The sequence below is a fragment of the Acomys minous genome (genome assembly GCF_964271855.1).
Source record: "Acomys minous genome assembly, chromosome: 6".
Classification (NCBI taxonomy): domain Eukaryota; kingdom Metazoa; phylum Chordata; class Mammalia; order Rodentia; family Muridae; genus Acomys; species Acomys minous.
The window spans coordinates 5,401,864-5,423,737 of NC_140487.1; the positions used below are offsets into that span (position 1 = coordinate 5,401,864).

The window sequence follows — 21,874 nt, forward strand, 5'->3', positions numbered from 1 at the left end:
GCTCCTTTAAAAGGCCAGAACAAGATAAAACCAATAAATGTTTCAGAAATCCTATATATTAATTTGCATCTTCATTAAAAATGGGCAGTGACCAAATATGTGGAATTAGTTACAGATCTCACTGCTTCTAATGCTTATTTGGTCACAGCCCTGGTTTATGATTCTTTGTATATTTCAAACTTAATTCTGCCAGAAGCGTTTAGTTCTCAGGAAAATGACAGTTGCACAGATTTCCTACATTTGCTTAGAGGCTTTCAGATTCAATTGCAGAAATGTTTTCTTTCTTTCTTTCTTTTTAGCTTACTGTGCTACCTAGAACCATTGTATGTGGCTCAATGTTTGAAGCATTTTATAAGCACACCCAAGAGCTCTGAGCTCTTACCTAATTGGCTGCTTAGCCTTTTATGTCACAATCACCTCATGCCACAGTAAGCAGTGTCCAAAGTTACAGTAGTGAGACAGGGTTTTCTTTACTATCCAAAGTTTTTCTCTCCAAATAAAACATCTGGAACTCAAGACATCTTTAGAAATCTCTGGCAGAAACATGTTGGAAGACTGTACATCTTGTTTCCGCCCAGAAGGTATTTTTTCCTTCCACATGTTGAATTAGTTGCCAGCAGATGTGGCTTCTGGGCTCTCTGGTTGGAGCAGCTCTTAAAGGCATCGCGAGAGACGGAGATGAATCTTCTTCAGACCGGCGCTTGGCGAAACAACGCTGCATCTTCCTGGCTTCTGAAATTCGGTTTTATCTGGCTCCTTACTGAGAACTGTTGTTCAGCAAGTGCGGTTTGGACTGCTTACATGAACATATCCTTTCATGTGGGGAACCGCATGTTGTCAGAGCTGGGGGAAGCTGGGGTCTTCGGAAGGAGCTCCGTTTTGAAGAGAGTAGCAGGAGTTGTTGTGCCACCTGAGGGAAAAACTCAAAGTGCCTGTGACCCTAATACCAGCTTCACCCTGCCACCGAACAAGGAGCCATGGATTGCGCTCATCGAGCGGGGAGGTTGTGCTTTCACGCAGAAAATTAAGGTGGCCTCTGAGAACGGAGCCAGAGGAGTAATAATCTATAACTTCCCAGGTACTGGCAACCAGGTTTTCCCCATGTCCCACCAGGCATTTGAAGACACTGTTGTAGTTATGATTGGTAACTTAAAAGGCATGGAAATCTTGCATTTAATTCAGAAGGGAGTTTACGTTACAGTCATGGTTGAGGTGGGGAGAAGACATATCATCTGGCTGAACCACTATTTTGTCTCCTTTATGATCGTCACAACCGCTACGTTAGCATATTTCACCTTTTATCACATTCGGAGACTTTGGGTCGCAAGGGTTGCAAACAGGAGATGGAAGCGACTGACAAGAGAGATCAAGAAAGCTTTCAGCCAGCTGCAGGTTCGAGTGTTGAAAGAGGGGGATGAGGAAGTCAGTGCGAATGCAGATAACTGCGTCATCTGCTTTGAACCCTATAAGCCCAACGACACCATCCGTATCCTCACTTGTAATCATTTTTTCCATAAGAACTGCATTGACCCCTGGATTCTAGCCCATGGCACATGCCCCATGTGCAAATGTGACATCCTGAAAGCTCTTGGAATTCAGGTGGACATTGAGGATGGAGCAGACTCTCTCCAAGTTCTGACGTCAAGTGAACTGCCTGGAACCTTCTCACCTCTGGAAGAAGAGACAAGTGATGAACTTCCTCCTGAGACAGCTTCGAGTAAAGTGACCCACGTACAGGAACACCCCGCTTCTGCGAATGCCGACAGCCCGGCTCTTGGAGCAGGGGAAACCGATAGCCCTCCACTCGGACTTGACCTTTGAGCAAGTGGATTAAACCTGTTTGTCAAATCAGGTCTTCAAACTGACAAGAAGCTTGTTTGAAGTGTGGTGGTGGTGGTGGTGGTGGTGTGTGTGTGTATGTGTGTGTGTGTGTGCGCACTCATGCACGTGTGTGTGTTATTTCCTGTCACTCTGTTACTTTTCCATATTCACTGTAAAGCTGCAAATACAGGGGAAAGAAAACCTGGCAGGATTTGTGGCTTTTTGCCTCTGCTAGTTTTAAGGATTTTGTGCATGTGTTATTCTCGGGAGTGTGTTTATGTTTATTTAATTATCCTGTGTCAAAACCAGAATCAAACTCCCACCCTCCCCCTAAGTTGCGTTTGTATGGTTATACCTGGCTTTATTTTTGGTAAGAAAATTAATATATTTTTTCTTATGATAAGCCATCAGTTATCTTTTACTTTTTAGTAATAGTTATTAATTATACTACACAATAGTAATTTTGATGTAATTATGTTGCAGTGATTTTTTTCATACTTTAAAAATGAAAATTTGTTATTCAGAATAATTTTTTATTTATCCTTGGTCGAGGTCTGTTCAAGCAGTTAGTAAATTTTATTTAACAGTTATCTTCGTAGCAAGAAAATCTTTATAAATAATAAAATACTCTTTAAGAAAATAGCAAGTATTTCAGAACCCAGTATCACTTAGCAGAAGTATTATATGATCATAATTTGTTAAATAAAATTATATAGAATTTCTGTGTTGTTTTGTCCATCATTTAAATTATACAGGTTCTAAGCCACGTTGATTTTTTGTTCTCAAGAGAAATGTTTAAAGCATGCCGATTATTTTGGAAAATGTAGCACAGTGTAAAGTGAGCATCTGACATACTGAGCTCATATTAGGTGTGCTCTCCATATTCAGTCTTGCACAGTGCATGGCACTAGAGGGTTTTTGGATGAGTAATTAAGCGTAACACGAAATATAGATATTTTTCATAATATATTATATTTTACTGTGATAAACTAAGCAATTTATTCCCATTGTAAGACCAAAAATGGAAAACTGATTCTGGAAATATACTTCAAAATCACATTGACAAAAATACTAAATTTTAGTCCAGAATTTATTATAATTTATCCTGACTCCTGTATTAGCTTAGCTTAATTTTAGTGAGTCTTTGAACTCTTCCAGGCAAACAGTGGAGTTTGAATTATTGGTCAGTGCTAGAGAGGCATAGTGAATATGAATTCTGGGAATTGTTCCATGCAAAAGGGCAGTACTTTGCTGCAAAAGTAACCTTTGTTGTTGTTGGTTGGTTGTTTTTTATTCTGGGGGGCCGGGTTCAGACAAGGTTTCTCTGTGAAGCCTTGGCTGTCCTGGACTCACTTTGTAGACCAGGCTGGCCTCAAACTCACAGAGATCCACCTGCCTCTGCCTCCCCGAGTGCTGGGATTACCACATCTTCCTGTTACATACAGGCCTTTGTGGGAAAGTCTGACTGTTAATCACATACACCACCAGGTGTCCTGAAGTACTTGGCAGAAGCTGAATAGTCAGTGTTTTCTTGGGACAGTAAAGGGATTACATATAGTGCCAACTGTCATAGGAGAGAGAGGAGGAAACGGATGGTTGAATCCTGAAGAGATGAGCTGGTGTCTGTAGACTACATGTCAGCCGCTGGGAGCTGGCCTCATGGATTGGCTCCTGTGGTTTTCACTGAAAATTTCACTGAAAAGATGGTTGTGTTGGGGTTAGGGTTGGGGCTGTAGCAAAGCACTTGCAGCCACGCGGCTTGGGTTCAGTTTCCATCACTGCGACATCTAGAAATTTTTAGGTCTGACCCTGTGGCATTTTCTGAAGCCGGAGTTCTAGGATCACGCACCGCAGCTCCTCACAGATGTACACGCGGTCCTGCTTATTCACACTAGACGTCGTGTCGTGCTCAAAGTGTGAGCTCAGCCTTCCCTCTCCGAATCTGTTCTCCTTTGCTCCTCTGTTTACTCTCGGTTTCTCTTTTCCTCTTTTTTTCCTTCCATTTGTCCATCGTTTTCATGCCTAGACTTGACTTCATTCCCCTGTTTAAGAAATTACCATTTCACTTATGTAAAAGATACCTTTTGCTAATATGGATATTTAACATTTAACAGTGTATTTCTTGAGGTTAAAGAATTTTGAGTGAATTCATTTAAGGTTGGTGAGAGTTTGCATTAAGAGGTATGAAAGAAGAGGTCGTCAGGTCTTTGACCTTAGAAGCTGGGCACCTGTACGTGACCTGAGGCTAAGTGCTCTACAGCTTGCTTTTCGTATCAGAACAGAGCAGCAGCTTTGGTCCCGCCCTACAAAGGGTCTTTTGTCAATAAATCAATAAAGGGTTTATTCTGTCTTGCATTTAGTAACCCACAGCTGGAATTAGCACTGCTCTGTTAGATACGTGTTATGCTGTTAGATATTTGTTGTAGTTGGATTTTTATCTATATTATTCTCAATGCCATTTTGTCTTGGACCCAGTAATGAAAGTACATTTTGCTTGATGGTATGGTACTGTAGTATATATTTTGCCACAATGCCAGAGTCATAATGAGTTTTTAATATATTTCTTCTTTTTTAATAGGTGTTGGTATTCAATATTTGCTTTCCTGTCCCCCACCCCCAACCCTCGTAATTAGTAGGATGTTGATTTTTTTTCTTCAATAAAAATTAAATTGCTTTTCTTGTCATTAGTGCGACAGGTTGTCAAATATTTTTCCAAAAGGAAAACGTTCTAGTAGATTTTACCTGTGATTACATGACCGAATAGAACTCATTCAACATAAACTGAAGTGATAAGAGCGTTTTGTCTTGCTGTAGAATGGTTGTAATGCTCCTGAAAAGAAATGCGGGTCAACAGCTGTGTGCAACAGTGTGCACCCTTTATAGGGTTTAGTGAGCTAGAGACCCAGCTGGCCTGATGGGTGCATTGTATTCTTAAAGTGGCCTCTTTCAAGATACCTGGTTATTGAAACGGCAGACAGGGATCAAGAAGAGGGATGTCAGAGGCTGGGGACCGTGACAGGCAAAGCGAAGCCTTCCTGTCTTGTTTCTGAGACGCAGTCCTGATAGTGGGGATCTCATCCTTCCATTTCATTTTTCACCAGTAATCGCCTCGTGGATTTTTAAAAATACGTCTGGTTCTTTTGCAATTAATGTGATTTTCAATGTTTAGGTCTTGCTGTTGAGAAAGTATTGCATTCACTACCATTGGGATATTTTAAAACATAACTGGTTTTCAACAAAGCGAGGCTTATTTGGAGGCTTGAGAGAAAAGCAGATGATCTGCCAACCTAGAATTGTTGAGATAGTTCCTTCAATTTGTCTGTACTGACATCCGATTTCTACGGTTACATCCAACTTGTAGTAACTCTCCCCAAGAGCGACACTGTATGTGTGAGCAGCTTAAGTGCATTGTTGTTGATCACTAAGGCCTCTCTGATTTTAGAAACTACTCTATTTTTGATATTTTATCTCCATTTCACCAATTGGCTCTATGGTGTGTGTGCTTGTGCGTGTGCGTGTGTGCGTGTGGTCTGTGTATGTCTGTGTGTGGTCTGATGAGGAGGGGGTGGTTCAAGGAGAGGTGGCTGCGTATGTCTGTGCCTCCATAAGATCAGCGTCAGCTGCCTTTCTCAGTTGTTTTCAACCTTACTTAGAGACAAGGCCTCTCGCTGAACCCTGAGCTCATTGATTTGGCTAGACTAGTCAGCCATCAAGCCCCCGAAGATTCTGCCCTCACTGTCTCCCCAGCTGGAGTTATAGCTGTGCACTGTGGTTCGCGGTAGTTTTGTTTCGTTTTTGTGTTTTTTATTTTTCACATGGCTGCTGGGGATCGCTTTTAGGCCCTTGACAAGTACTTTACTGTCTGAACCATCTCTCAGCTCCCGACAGCATTATTTTTGCCACATACTGAACTCTGTTGTCTTTGGAAACGTGCCCACTTAGAACACTATTCTCAGAGTTTCCTCTTGGAATCTGCTCTACCCACCGTCTCCTCATTTCCGCCAAGCTTGCTTCTGACTTCTGAAAGGATCCCCCTTGGCCGCCCCTGCTTCCCCTCCCTCCTGTTCTTTTCCAGCATGATACGGAATCAAATTCAAGTTGCTTTACCATCTGAGTGCCACTGCGTGTTTTCCCTTAACCATTTTCATGGTCTAACCTGCTCTTCTTTACCCAGAGCACCTGCTGCTGATGCCCCTAGCCCACACCCGCCACTTCCTGAGTTGTCATCAGGCTGTATTACCCACTTTTGACAAGATCTTTGTTCCTATTAAAATTTAATAACCTCTTAAGCCCCTTCCCCATTTTCTGTAGAGCGGCACGTCTAAGCCTAGGCTGTATATCCAAATGGAGAGGAGTTAGAAGGCTCAGTGCCCCTACCGCACTTAAATTGTTGGCCTGAGATGCAGCCCCAGTCTTTGATAAAGCTGTTCAGGATGTTCCAGCTGTACGCTAGATTGGGAACTAGTCACAGGGCTGTGACAAAGAGCCTTGGCTGCTTGTGTTCTCGTTTAAGATGACTGGATTTCCCTTTACCAGAAGTGTGTATGTAGAAACCAAACTATCAGTATAGAAAGAGTTAAGTGTCGTGGAGAAGGGTCAAAACAGGCTTCTGGATATTAGAGACTGATTTCACCAGGAGAGATCAAGAATAATATTTGAAGGGGAAGTATGTTCGGGTTTGAAAGAATTAACTCACAGTACCAGCAAAATGGTTCATTGGTTAAAGGCTCACACCACCAAGCTTGACAGAGTTTGATTCCTGGGACCTCCATGGTGGAAGGAGAGAGCCTTCCAAAGGGCTACAAAGGTGCCCTGTAGCTTATACACACATATGGGAGGGGGTAGGGAGGGAGGGTGGGGGAGAGGGAGGTAAGGAGGGCGGGTGGGGGAGAGGGAGGGAGGGAGGGCGGGTGGGGGAGAGGGGGTTAGGGAGAGATGGTGGGGGAGCAGTGGGTAGGGAGGGATGGCGGAGAGAGAGGGAGTACGTCATAAAGAACTTCATTCTATGGGATGGAATAGTTGGAACACATTTTTCATGAAGAAGATTGAATATCTAATGCAGTTTTGGACGAGGACTTGAAAAGACAGACACCCAAGATGCTATTAGAATAAACAATGTTATGAAAGTTTGGGCTCAGGCAATAATAGGTAAGTAGGTGAATTGCCTCTAAGATACCGTGTGCCTTGATTACTGGTACAAATCTTCCATATTTTTTTTTTTTTTGATGGCCAAGTTAACACAGATTTCAAAACTTTTCCTGTAGATTTTAATCTCCATTTATCTCCAATGTAGCAATACGCTAAGGATACAGAAGAGGTTGAGATGGGTAATGAGTAGTCGAGGAACAGTGAGGAATCACGGATGACGACCTCCCTTTTTCTGGTGTGTGCCTCTAGGTTGTAACAGTAATATTCACCAAAATGGAAACTAATGCCAAATTAAGGAAACAGTAGAATTTCTAGGTGATAATAAAGAGCTGGCAATGTAGTCCTAGCTTCATTGAGTCAGGTAATTAGATGAAACAGTCCATCAAAGACACATGGTAAGTACTAAGGTCTGATTTACTCATAAAAATTTCTCATATATTCTACTTATATTATGTTGATTTTCCTTGTATGTTAATTTTCACATTATTTTGCCTGGTTGTCTTTGCAGTAGTATCCCTGTTTGTAAGGGTGCATGATTTCCAACCTTTCAATCATGTTATACAGCCTGGAGGAAGCTTACTAGCGATCTGGGGATGAAATGGTAATAACTGTAGGCACAGTATTCCAGGGTACAGTTAATTCAGTTATCTACTTAGGTAAGAACTCAAGTAGCCATTGCAGTAACTCTGCAACATTGTCACTATTTGAACCCTATTTTTAATTCCACATCTGACTGGGCATTGAACCTTGACCATCATGCATGTTAGGCAAGTGTTCTGTCACTGTGCCCCAGGCAGGTCCTGAACGTGATCCATCCTGAGCAGCTATTTACTCAGGGGCTCTTAATGTGGGATGCCTTCTCAACGAAGTTTGAAATTGTAGCAGTTTCCTAATTCCCTTGCTGTTTGATATTGGTTGTTTCAGCTTCAGGCATAAAACATAGATCTTCTTTTCACCTCTATCAGTTAGCTTGCATTTATTTTGTGTCTCAGTGAATACCTCAGAGCCGTGGAGATTCCCACTTCTGCCAGTGATAACTGGCATCAGCCTACACCCTGTCTTAGGGGTATCACCCTGTCTTAGGGGTGTCACTCTGTCTTAGGGGTGTCACTTAGGTAAATCCTGAGGATCCATTGTGTGTTTTCAGTGAGTCTCACACTGGCCCTGGTGCACATTTGAGCTTAAACATCTTATCTAATCAGAGGACCTGTTCTTTTTAGCTAGAATGCGTCACCCACTTGTAATCACAAGTAATATTAAGTGAGAGTAATTATGAATATTAAAGCAGTTGCTATTGGAACATTAAGTTTTGAGATAAATTTAAGCACATTTCAAGTGAGCAATTGGTCTGATTTATACATATAAATGCCTCTCCCAGCTCACACTGCTGGCTCCTTTATTTACCACCACTGTCACATCTGCTAAGGACGTTGTCAGAAAAATTAATGGATTTTAGGCAGACTGAAATTTCCAAATCAGAATGACATAAAATAACTGAAAAACAAAATGGAACACGACACATGTAACTGTGCAGCCCCTGATAGAAAATGTCTTAAGATGTTATGGTTGGATCTTAACTGTCCCCTAAAGACTTGTGTGTAGAAGGGCGTTGTCCCCAGTTGGTGGCACTGTTGGAGGGTGCTGTTTCTTTAGAAATGGAGGGCAGCTTGGCCTGGTGGCTATGCCCATGGAGGGGAGACTGGGACTCTGTCCCCTTCCTCTCTCTTTTGGGTTTCTCCCAGTCATGAGGTGAGCAACTTTCTCCATGTCACGTCCCACCATCACGTCCTACCCTGCTACAGCCTCAAAGCAACATAGCCAAGAGACTGTAGGCCGAGAGTTATGAACTCCTGAGCCCAAACCAACCTCCCAGTTATCTCATGGGACAGCAACATGATCCTTTCTCCTACAGATGCTTGAGTACAAAAACAGTGGGCCAAGGATCACAATCCTAAGGGAATCTTGCAAACTTCTGCCTGGTTCTAGCTTCATACACACTGCACAGGGCCCAGCCAAAATAAGTGCAAAATGGGCTATTAAGGAGTGTATGCAGCCAGCTGAAGTTTGTGGTATCTTCTACTGCATGGGTGACAGCACTGTTGAACAGGAAGTTCATCACTACTCTTTCTTGATTGTGTGGTTTTAGCTGTATAGTCACTGGCTCCTTAACCCATTCAGTGACTGTTGATTGCGCGAAAAATTCTGCACTGTTAATCCAGCAGTCATTGCCCTCCTAAAGCTCACGTTCCAGTGGGGGAAAATTATATAATATGTTTTGTTAGATCATTGTAAGTTCTTTGGAAAGAAAAACAATCACAGGAAACTGAAGATATAGTTGTGGTTTTATAAAGAATTTTTACCAAGAAGACGAATAGTTGAACAGGTCTCCTAATTAGCTTCAGTTTTCAATATGACACAGACAAGGGTTATTTGGAGGGAGTCTTAATTGGGGGGGAGGAGGGTTGCCTCCATCAGATGGCCTGTGGGCATATGTATATTGCTTTTTCTTGGCATTTTAAAAATTAAATTTGTATTTTGTCTGAATGTATATCTATGCACTGTATGTGTGTGTGTGTGTGTGTGTGTGTGTGTGTGTGTGTGTGTGTTGCCTATGGAAGACAGAAGATGCCATCAGATCATCTGGGACTTGAGTTACAGAAGGTTGTAAGCTGTCGTATAGGTATCAGTAATCGAACCTGGGTCCTCTGGAAGAGCACATAGTGATCTTAACTGCTGATACATTTCCTTGATTTTGGATTGAGGTGGGAAGACCTATCTAGCCCATGGTGGGTGGCATCATGTCTGGACTGGTGACCCTGGATTATATAAGAATGCTAGTGTCTAAGTCTATGCCCATAACCCCCTGAACACACCTGATCTCATCTGATCTCGGTAGCTAAGCAGATTTGGCTAGGTTAGTGTTTGGATGGGCTAACCCTGGCTGAGCGTGAGCCATGGGAACAAGCCAACAAACAGGATTTATTGGTGATTCCTGCGTCTGCTCCTCCTTGACTCCCTGCCATAACTTTCTTCCATGGTGGATTGTGACCTGAAAATCTAAGCCAAATCAACTCATTCCTCCATAAATTGCTTTTGGTCATGATGTTTAACACAACAACAGAAAGCAAACTAGATCAGACTTGAAAGAAATAAAGAATCCCATTCACACAAAATCAACCGTGTGCTGTGAAGAGTCCAGAGGGGGCGCAGGTACTCTCCTTCCCTGAGGAACACCTGAGGCATTCCTACCCTGGAAGGCAAAGGAGGGTACTAATTGCCATTAGACACTTATAAGGAGACCTTGGAACAAATTTCCAATTTCTTTGTTATTACAGAGGTTAGAACTAATTGAGAAAATGTCAGCTATAGGGAGACTGTTGCCACCTGCAAACAGTAGTCCTGATCACTCATCATACAAAGTTTGACTTTGCCTAAAGAGCTTGAAAGATGTCATCGCTGTCGTGGTGGTGGTGTGGTGGTGTGGTACTGTGATGGGGGCGGTCATGGTGAGGGGTGGTAGGTGTGGTGGTAGTGGTGTTGATTGTGGCCGTGGTGGCGGCAGCAGTGGTGGTGATGTTGGTGATGTGATGGTGATGAGGGAATTCATTTTTTTTTAAGGTGATCGAATTTACAACTCCTAGGTCCCTCACAGTTTTGAGAACCATATTCTAGAATTTAAAAGAATAATAATGTTTTCCATACAGAGTTGCCATCTGGTGGAAAAAATAAATAACTACAAGTTATAAATTGGAAAACCCATTCAACAGCAAGTTCAGAGTTCATTTCTCTTGAACGTAACAGAATATTTGCTTTTAAGACTGGTTTACTTTACTGAACTATTTTTTTCATTTTGAAATTTGGAGCTTCATTCCTCAGCTGAAGAGCCTTGGCTTATGAAGTGTAAACAACGTGCCATCCTCACTGCTCATGCTTTATAAACCTGGGATCTGAGAGGGTGGCAACATGCTCTCTGGTATCCTGGCAATATTGAGCAAAATATGATTTGACTTAGAGAATATCTTCTCCAGCTTCTCTGTCAACATTGGCACAACCCGGTCTCCTCGAAGAGTCTCTTGAGACATTGAATCTAGCAAAAGGCCAGCATTTATTGGCTTTCCAGTTTACTGTATAATACATTATAATAAAAAATCATGTATTTGATTTAATAGAAAGTTGAGCTGATGATGATTATATCGGTAAACTAATATGTAGAGTGATATTTATGTACAGAATCTAGGTTGTTGATATGTGATAGCTAAAAATGCCTCTATTCACTTTTTCATATATTTAAACATCTTCATAATAAAATATTGGTGAAATTTGTATGTCATGGTGATCTTGTGTCACCTGTAAAGTTTTTTTTAACTGCCTGCTTATGGAGGCCCAGGTGACTGTGTGGACCACAGATCTCATTTTTGAGTAGTACTGTTTGTGAGGAACTCATTCCACTGAGAAGCTGTTCTTCCACATCTGTGCATTTGCATCCTTGGATTCAAGCAACCATGGATTGAAAATACTGGGGATGGGGGGGTTATTTTTTGAATCTATAAGGAGTTCTTTTCAGTATTTCTCTCTTTTCATAATTATTTTGATGTGCACTGATGTCTTCATTGTCTGTGTTGCGGTGGTGGATTCCCCGAAACCAGAGGTACAGATAGCCTTGAGCTGCCATGTAGGTGCTGGGAAATGAACGGGTCCTGGAAATTGAACTGGGTCATGGATTCTCTAGAAGAGCTTTTAACCACTGAGCCATTTCTCCTACCCCCTTGTCAATGTATCTTAAGCAACACAGAGCAATGGCTATTTAGGCAGTATCTACATTGTTTTAGGTGTTACACCTTGAGATGATTTGTAGTATAGAAGTGAATTTGTACTTGTTATCTTCATATAATGTAGCATTTCATGTAAAGGATTTGAGCATCTGCAGATCTTGGTATTGTTGCTGGATCCCAGGGCCAGTGCTACGGATACTCAGGGACAGCTGTTTCATCTCGTCTGACAGTAATTCCTAAAAATTTATATCACCCTTAGCGCCACGACAAGAAAGCAGACCCAGAGTGATTTGTACTCCCTTATAGCTCGTATAACATCTTGAAAACTCAGGTTCTTCTAATGTGCTTTAAGTTTTACTTCCCAAATGGTGAGAGAAGTGGATTGGCTCAGAGTGCAAGTAACAATGAGATTAACAGAATTTCACAGTTGAATTTGAAACACGGTGCATCTGTAACATGGCAGGATGGAGGGGCTACCCATTTAATTGCACATAATAAAAATCACTTTAAGGAATTGTTATTTAAAAAACCCTGTGTATTATGAGATTCTAAATGTTCTGTATTTAAAACTTAAAATTAAAAAAAAATAGACTATTACAATGAAGTCAGCAGAAGAAAGTTTTTCTTGATAGAACTTGCAGAAAAAAGTAGCCAAGCTGAGTAGGGCTCAAGATTTCAATCATCCTGTGGGACAGTTGATTAATGTGGGAGGGTGCGGGCTACTGCTCCCCCTTTCCTCCTTTTAGTGCCCCATTTTTACATCTCATCACAAAGACTGAAAATCCAGGTCGTGTCCAGTGGCCTACTCCTTTGTGTGTGTGCTTATATTAAGAGCCTGATATACTCTTCTATTTCAGCCTTGGTAGTTAGAGGGCCAAAAAATGTTTGTCATTTGCTGAGCATGACAATCCAATCAGTAAGTGGCAAGATACATGAAAAGTCAAGGTGAAGGATTTACCATCAACTGAGTAGGAGAAAGCTTCGGAGCAGCTCCATCTACAGCACGGTGGGGGTGCTCAGTTTATGTGGTAAAGCTCGGTAGTTTTCAAGTAGCATCTTTGTCCATGTGGATGGAGAGTCATCTTAGTCCCTACAGAAAATGTGGTAGGATTTTGGCAGTTTGGGACGTTAGTTTTTTTCCAAGAGGTTTAGATTTGATATACGGGATTTAATGTGGGAAGGGTGCAGGCTATTGCTCCCTCTAAGGAAGGGTCTTTTGGCGTGAACTCTTTTCTAGGTTACTGATAAATACACAGATGTATCTCTTGTCTACATTAGCTCTTTCAGTAAAGGAGCTTGTGTGTGGACAGTTTCAAGAGGATTTCTTCACATTTGATGAGGAATGGGGTTGGTTAAGTCAATGGTTTCCAAGCCTTTAGGATTCACAGATCAGTAAAAATTCTCTGCTAATATCTAACCCCCCCATCTTTCTTTTATTTATCTCACACAAATATAGATATCTTTCACTCCCCCGTTAGCTACTATAGCAAGCACTCACTACTAGTGGCATTATATAACAAAAAGTGGTTTGTTTTCCTCTACCTGCCGGCATATAAAATGGATTCAGCTTTATTACAAAGTACTCTCACTCCCTAAGAGAAACCTGTCTTCTCCTAAGCTGGCATTGAGATCTGATTGCAGAGTCTTGGGATGCCCTTCTAAATGCTTATCACGACCACTTTGTCTGCCAGTTTGTCCCATCATCTATAGGATAAGCAAATGCATGTCATTGTCACAGTCGTGGAGATCGTACTCAGAACATATAGATATATATTTATTGGGAAAGGAACATGTAGAGAATATTGAGGCTCAAACAACTGGATCCCTTTCTCAGAATAGAAAATATGCTCTTTGGAACAGTGGGAAAGAGAACTGGGAAGGGAAGATTCGGGGAGATGTGGTGAATGGAGAAAATGAAGCCTTTGAGGGCTACCAGAGAACCCATTAGCTGATTTTGATTACTCAGAGTGACTCAATGCAAATATAATTTGTATTCTGCAAAAATAAGAATTGTTGGATTTTTTAAAATGATACTCAACTCAACCATTGTTACAGAATTCACAAGTTGATAGCAACTGAAAATAATTCAGTAGAAAACATTTTAAATTTGATTTTACAAGGACATTACAAATTATGTCACTCACGAGATGGTGTTTCATTTGGCATCATTGTGGGGAAGAAGCATCTCTTGTAAGTGGGTCTCTTGTACTCTCTCCACATCTTCCTGCCTGAAGACATGCTGGCAGCCTTCCCAGGAACCGTCTCAGATAGCCACAATGATCTGGCAAGGAGATAATGTTTTTCTAGTCATTATGAAATCCTTTTTGAATAAAAGAAGCAATGTGCTGTTCAGATCAGCAGCATTGTGCATATTAAGTGTTTCTATAGGGAAGTATATTTGAAATCTTATTTGGACAGCTAAACAGACTTGGGCCTTTATGGATACTGTTTTTATATTCTCCGTGTTCAATTTTGTTATTAGTTCCCTGTGACTTTGTCAAGATTTCAATTATATCTCTGATATATGAGCCAGGCAGATGAATGGGAAGAGTGGCATTTCAGGGTCCTCAGAAAGAGGGCTAGGTACAATTAAATTTCACATAGATGTTGAGAAAAAGTAATATGCAAGGTATGTTATAAGCTCTCCAGTGTTAGGTTGATAATGCCCAGGCTGGATTGGTTTGTGTGGAAATTTATAAGAAGATAACTGATTGGTAATGCACATGTCTTTGCCAGTACTCAGAAAAACATCTTGAGATACACAATGGGTGAGTGTAAGAAAATAAATAAGGCCTGGTGGTACTCAGAGAAAGGATAAGTAGCTTACCAGGATGAGACTTGGATAAGGTTTCCTTCTGTCACAGACATAGAGGAGGGGAATAGGGTGAAAGAAGGAGGGAGGGAGGAATGGGAGGATACAAGTGGGATAACAATTGAGTTGTAATCTGAATAAATTAATTAAATATAAAAAAGAAAATAAGTAAAACAGTATCATCATTGAGTCCAAATACTATGTTTCCAACTCTTTTTTTTTTTTCTCAAAGGCACTTTGTCCTTATTCTTGCTACTTCTCAGTTTGAACCACTTAGTCTGAAAAAGAAAATTATAGCCCAGAAGACACAGAGTAATTATGCCAATTAAATGCAGTCATGGCAAAGACCTCTAGAGAGGCAGTAGCTGTCCTTCAGTGGATTCCTTTCAATATGCTTAGTTTCCATGCAGCCTACATCTGGATACCTTTGGGCTCTCTCAAACAGAATTTCACAATGATCTTGTGTTACAGAGTAGAAAACTAGTATTTGAGAACCCCAAAACTAGAGACCAGCCTCAACTGTAGCCATAGTTTGCCTGCCATTAATAACTCTTGTTGTGAAAGGACATGGAATTAAGATATATAACATTTAATAAGTCTTGATCTATCAATGTCACACAGTATCCTATTGGTCATGTATGAAAACTCTATTACATCTATGTATGATCCATTCTTTAAGAACAGCTCAGATGATGGAAATTACTGAACTACAAAATTTACTTTGCTAGCAAAAGTGAATCACACTGTCTCCTTCAGACAGTATTATGGTGCTCCGTTTCTCACCTCTCATCCAAACGGAAAAGCTTTATGTGCTATACTTTTGTCTTATAACATAGTATAGAAATTTTCATGGATTTGTTAATGGATGAATTATAAAAGTAGCTGGAATTTACAACCTTAAAGTCTGCTTTACTTTAATATTCTTTTTTTATTATGTATACAACATTCCGCCTGCATGTGTGACTGCACACCAGAAGAGGGCACCAGATTTCATTATAGATGGTTATGAGGCCCCATGTGATTGCTGGGAATTGAACTCAGGACCTCTGGAGGAACAGACAGTGCTTTTAACCTCTGAGCCATCTCTCTAGCTTCTACTTTAATATTCTTTGCTTTCTTTGTTTCTTCTTTCCCAGTGTTTTTCTGGTGTCTCTTGCATTAGATTGCATCCTGGACCTGTCTTCCAATTCTCATCCAGTTCCGCACCCCAATCTGTGGCTCCTGCTCTCAGTCCTAGGCTTTTCTCACATCTTTTCTCATGATTCTCTCTGCAGTATTGTTCCCCAGTGTATACAAGCATGTAAAACTAAGTCCACATTCCTCACTCGCGTGATATGTATTTAAAGCCTGCAACAGAAGGAATCAAGGAAATCGATCACCCATAAGTCAATCTTCCAGACAACTTGCTTACAGCTTGCTTGCCCATCCAACGGCTATTACATAAATGCTTGCTGTAAGTTTGAACTGATGCTTAGGTCTTACGGTGAGATTAAACAGTTTCTGACTTTATGGAACTTACTGATTCAAATATATGAATCCACTTGTTAATTAAATAATTATAGTTGCAATGTGAAAAGTACTTTAAAGGAAAAAGAACGTTTATGTATAAACCAAGATCTAGTCACTCTAGGGTATCTGTGGAGGAATCTCTGAGATCCGAAGATACACAGATGATGATACAATAGACAAAGTAAAATTTCTGGATGGCCAGGGTGACTAGAGCACTGAGCCCGATCCAGGCAGAGTGACTTCCAGCTGAGGCAGAGAGTTGGGAGTGGTTTGTAAGGGAATGGAGGTCTTGCTGGTGATTTAAAAAAAAAACTGTTGTGTTGTGAGGGTTTTGTTGCTGTTGTCTTAATATTATTTTGGTGTCAGTGAAGAAAATACACTGGGTAAATTGATAGTGGGACTTGGCTTCTGCCCAAAATCTCCTGAGGTAGGGAAGCTATGGAGGAGTCAGTTGACAGTCCTAGGAAGAAACATGCACTGCTGAGGGACCCTGGAGCAGAATCAGTGTAGTGACAAGCTGTGTATTGGCAGAAATAGCATGGAGAAATGGGAAACTAAGGAATGTTTTCCGAGTCTCGAGGACAGAAGTTGGTAGCTGACACTGGGGCGGGAGGCAGAGTGGGTGTGGGGAGAGTTTTAAACTGCACTTGAGACTTGTGGAGTTAAAGTGCTGTTAGGACTTGTAAGAGGAGGTCAGTGGTTAGAGCTCTCGGTCTGTAGCTTACACTAGATGTGCTGGGGCTAGTGGGTCACACTCTGGGGGTGCTGGAATCAAAGTGGAGCAACCTATGACATGGTGACCAACATGGAATCTTAGAAAGGAGATACACCCTCATGGTCACAGGCCCTTCCTTCTGTGTACAGAGCCCAGAAAGGGACTGATACGCAGAACTCTGGTATTCTGAAGCCCATACCTTTTGAGCATAGTGTCTCTTCTGCTTTCAGTTACAGACACTTATGTCCCGAGGGCTTTCCTGCAGCTGGTAGCTAGGTCACCTGTAGCTAGATTTGCACCTGACCCTCATTACCACTGGAGAGTCAGCTTCTTTGGGTGTCAGTCATTACTTTTTCAACAAACCATTTATTCCTAATAAGTGACAGCCTCTTTTTAGACTTTAGACTCGTCAGCAAACAAAATGGAATCAACTCTATTGATACCTTCTTTTTACTTTGGGGAGATATGTAATCAATAGGTGCCAAATAATGTTTTGATCCAAACAGGGTAAGGAGGTAAAGAAGGATGAATGGGCAGTCGAGGGAGGCTGGGACTTCGTGAGGTGGCAGCACTGAGGCTGAAGTGACATAAGCGGATGCACCTGCGCATGGATAAGTTGGTGTCTCCACCATTGGAACAAGTCATTTCAAAAATATTCTCAAGTAAGAATCCAGAAGGCAGCCTAGCTGGCTGTTCATGCTTAAGCCTTCTTAAAGGATGACATCAGCTTGTCAGCTACTCTGCAGGCTCCTCAGGGATCAATAGAGACTGAAGAATTAGCTTTGCAGTTCATTGATGTGGTTCTGAGCAGACTTCTGTTCATTAGGGCGGTTAGACTGAGGACCTGGGTCCTTGTTTCAAGGCAGCTTCCTTCTCCCCAGGGCACATGTCGAAGGACCAAGGGCAAGGATGGTACAGTCTTACAAGCTCATTGGAATGCTACAGTCTTAGGAGCTCATTTCAGAAGTGACCCGGTGCTGACCCTTCTGTGGGGTCTTCTGTGCTGCTGCTGATGTGCTTTGCTACTGCTGAAATGTGGTTTCCCTGCCTTGCTTCTGTTGCTTCTCACCCAATGCCTTTTCATTTACATTTTCTAAAAGCTCTACTTAGGATTCCCTTCTAAACCTTATTGTGCTTTGTCCCCTTTGCTCCCTACTGCAGCAGATCTTCATCTTCACTCTAGTAACTGTTCTCTGCCCAAGGTGACCTAGGAGCTGGAAACAGCAAACAGCTCTATTTTCATTTGCTCTGTTTCTTCTGGAGACCTCTGGTTCATTCTTGCTGCTGTCCTTGGAAGTATCTCCTACCTTACCTGGAGTGTGTTGTTTTGCTTTCTGTTTTCCTAATTGTCCTCACTGTTACTCTGTGTGTGTGTGTGTGTGTGTGTGTGTGTGTGTGTGTGTGTGTGTTTTATTTTTATAGTCACTTACATATAGGTTATTTTAAGCTTTTGTTCGTCACTGTACTTTTATCACACTTTTTTCTGAACACCATCGAAACTAAATTTTATCCCTAACACTCACAGTCTGTAACACTTTGTTTTAAAAACATTTGTAGGTACATACAGTCTTCTACCTTTATTATTTATTATAGATAAAATAAGAATGAAAATCCTATTTTTCTAAAAATGACCATCTTACCAAAGGCAATTTACAGATTCACTGCAATCCCTAGCAAAATACCTACACAAATTTTAAAAGTCATTGAAAAAAATCAATTCTCAATTTCATATGGAAAAACAAAAAATCCAGAATAGCTAAAGCAATCCTATACAATAAAAGATCCTCCAGAGGAATCTCCATTCCAGATCTCAAGCTGTCCTATAGAGCAACAGTAATTAAAACAGCATGGTACTGGCACAGCAATAGGCTGATGGATCAATGGAATCGAATCAAAGGCCCAGAAATAAACCCACACACATTTGGACATGTGATTTTTTTTGACAAAGAAGCCAAATCTATTCAATGGAAAAATGATTTCATTTTTAACAAATGCTGCTGGACTAACTGAATGTCTACATGTAGAAAGATGCAAGTAGATCCATATTTGTCACTATGCACAAAACTCTAGCCCAAGTGGATTAAATACCTCAACATAAAACCAGAGACATAAAATCTGTTAGAAGAAAAAGTGGGGGGAAGCCTGGACCTTATGGTCACAGGAAACAACTTACTGAACAGAACTCCAACAGCCCAGGCTTTAAGGTCATTAATTAATAAATGGGACCTCATGAGGCTGAGAAGCTTCTATAAGGCAGAAGACACTATCAACAGAACAAAGCGACAGCCTACAGCCTGGGAAAAGATCTTCACCAACCCTACATCTGACAAAGGTCTAGTATCCAAAATGTATAAAGAACTCAAGAAATTAAACACCACCAAACCAAATAACCCAATTAAGATATGGGATTCAGAATTAAACAGAAAATTCTTAACAGAGGAGCATCGAATGGCTGAGAAACAATTAAAGAAATGTTCAACATCTTTAGTCATCAAAGAAATGCAAATCAAAACGACTCTGAGATTCCATCTTACACCCATCAGAATGGCTAAGATAGAAAACTCAAATGACAGTACATGCTGGCGAGGATGTGGAGAAAGGGGAACATTCCTTCATTGTTGGTAGGAGTGCAAACTTGTACAACCACTTTGAAAATCTATCTGGTGCTTTCTCAGAAAACAGTGAATAGGACTACCTCAAGACCCAGCTATTCCACTCCTTGGAATATACCCAGAAGATGCTTCACCGTGCAAAAAGGACCTTTGCTAACCCATGTTCATAGCAGCCTTAGTCATAATATCCAGAAGCTGAAAACAACCTAAATGTCCCTCTGCTGAAGAATGGATAAAGAAACTGTGGTACATTTACACTATAGAATACTACTTAGCTATTAAAAACAAAGAAATCCTGAAATTTGCAGAAAATGAATGAAACTAGAAATGATCATAATAAGTGAGTTAACCCAGACTCAGAAAGACTCACATGGTATATACTCACTTATAATTGGACACTAGCCCAAAAGGGATGTCCCATGAAAGTCTTCACTTGCCAGGAGATTGGGATAGATGCGAGGACATCCTATTGAAACTTTAGGTGAGAGAAGTAAGGGATAATGGGGAAATAGAAGGATCCAGAGGGTCCAGAAACCTACAAGAAGAACATCATGATGGGCAGATCTGGATCCAGGGGCATCTACTTAAACTACTGCACCAACCAAGGACAATACATGCAGTAAACGTTGAACCCCTATTCGGATCTAGCCAATGGACAGCAAATTCTCCACAGTTGTGTGGAGAGTAGGGACTGACTCTGACATGAACTCTGGTGCCCCGTATTTAACCCTTCTCCTTGGTGGGGAGGCCTGGTGACACTCAGAGAAAGAATGATCAGGCTACCAGGATGAGACCTAATAGGCTGTGACCATATGGTGGGGGAGGATGTCCCCTTCTATCACAGACCTAGGGGAGGGGAATATGGTGAAAGAAGGAGGGAGGGAGAAATGGGAAGATACAGTGAAGGGATAACAATTGAGATGTAATCTGAATAAATTAATAAACAAAAAGATTTAAAAAGCTCTATTTTATTCTATCTTAGTAAGTCTTAATGTGTTAATTGAGATACTTGATTATGTGATTTGTTAAATTATTTCCTTTTTTGTTAACATTTATTAGCTGGTATTATAAAATATTGAAGTTCTGAAAATTATGGAAGCTTAAATTATTAAATTTGAATTTAGATAGCTACACAAATTGTCATATTTATTATAATCTATTTCCTTTATTAGTCTCTAGGACAGTTATTTAATTTAGAAATATTACTTGCCATTTATCCATAAAGGAAATAATATGCTCTACTCTTAATGGCACCTGATTATTATTTCCGCCTGCCTCTGCCTCCAGAGTGCTGTGATTAAAGGCGTGCACCACCATGCCCGGCTTGGCACCTGATTATTAAAGACAAATTGAAATAAGCAAATAAACACAATGGTAGAGAAAGAAAACATTGGAGACTATAGTCCAGAAATTTTATAAATAAAAAAAAAAAAAGAAAGAAAGAAAGAAAGAAAAGAAAATCCTACTTTTCCACCTTAGTTTCCATATCTTGTAACTCACCAAGATATTCTGTCATTCTGTCTTCAATCCTCCAGGTCATCTAGCCACAGCCGACCCCTGCGTTAGGATTCTCTAGAGTAACACAACTGGTGCAATGAATATATATTACAATAGGGTTTATTGGCTTGGCCTACCATCCACAGAATGGGCATGAAGGCCGTGCACTGGAGGGCGATGGAAACCTGGCAGCTGCTCAGCCTGAATCTGGATGACTCATCAGTTCTCATGTAACACTGGAAGCCTGGACTAGTGTTTGGGAGCTGCTGGTCTAGCCTTTGTTGGAAGGCTGAGGAAGGTAGGCTCTCATGTCAGTGAAGTTGATCAGCGGTCACAGCAGCAACTGAGTAGATGTATTCACCAGCAAGGAGTGTAGGCCTCCAGGCAAAATCAGCACTGGGTTTCCCTCTGACCTCTTGATGTATGGAATGCCATCTCAGAGAAATGCTGCCCACCCAGGAGGGTGTTTCCCTCTCATTTCATGTTTCTAGAAACATTCTGCAGACCCACCAAGGGTCATGCCTCTCAGATGGTTCCATGTCTAATCAAGCTGCCAAGCAAAATTTTTAACCATTACAACATCATCACCTGAAACCCGGACTTCTCTCATGTACACATGCCACTTTCTCATCTTCTCTCTAGTGATCTTCCTGGTTAAATAAATTGCTAGAGTTACTCTTATAGATAATACCTGTATATAGTAGGAACATTTTCAAATTTTCCTTTGAAGATCTTAATGTTTTACTTTTCTATTATTTTTGCTTCCATTTATTTACTTTTCTTAAGCTGTGTTTTATTCTCCCTTTTCATACTATTCACAGGCTATTGAAGACACAGGCCTCATCTCTGTTCTAAGCTCTTTCCCACTGTCTGGTTCTCACTTCCCACCAGACTCGTTAGCTCCATCTCCTTTGTTTTTCCTCCTTTTGTACGAGCATCTGTTATTGCTCTTGCCCTGTTTCCTTTTGTTGTTGATCTTCCTTCCTCT

The 21,874-nt window shown here is 41.0% G+C and overlaps 2 protein-coding genes across 24 annotated transcripts in view; both read left to right on the forward strand.

Moving 5' to 3' along the window:
* Positions 1–21,874, forward strand: part of CADPS2 (calcium dependent secretion activator 2) — a 506,252-nt gene that overhangs the window by 168,327 nt on the left and 316,051 nt on the right. The window lies entirely within an intron of this gene.
* On the forward strand, positions 446–1,875 carry RNF133 (ring finger protein 133). Its single transcript, XM_084785167.1, has one exon. It carries the CDS (start codon positions 679–681, stop codon positions 1,819–1,821), a length of 1,143 nt encoding a protein of 380 aa, XP_084641293.1. The 5' UTR covers positions 446–678; the 3' UTR covers positions 1,822–1,875.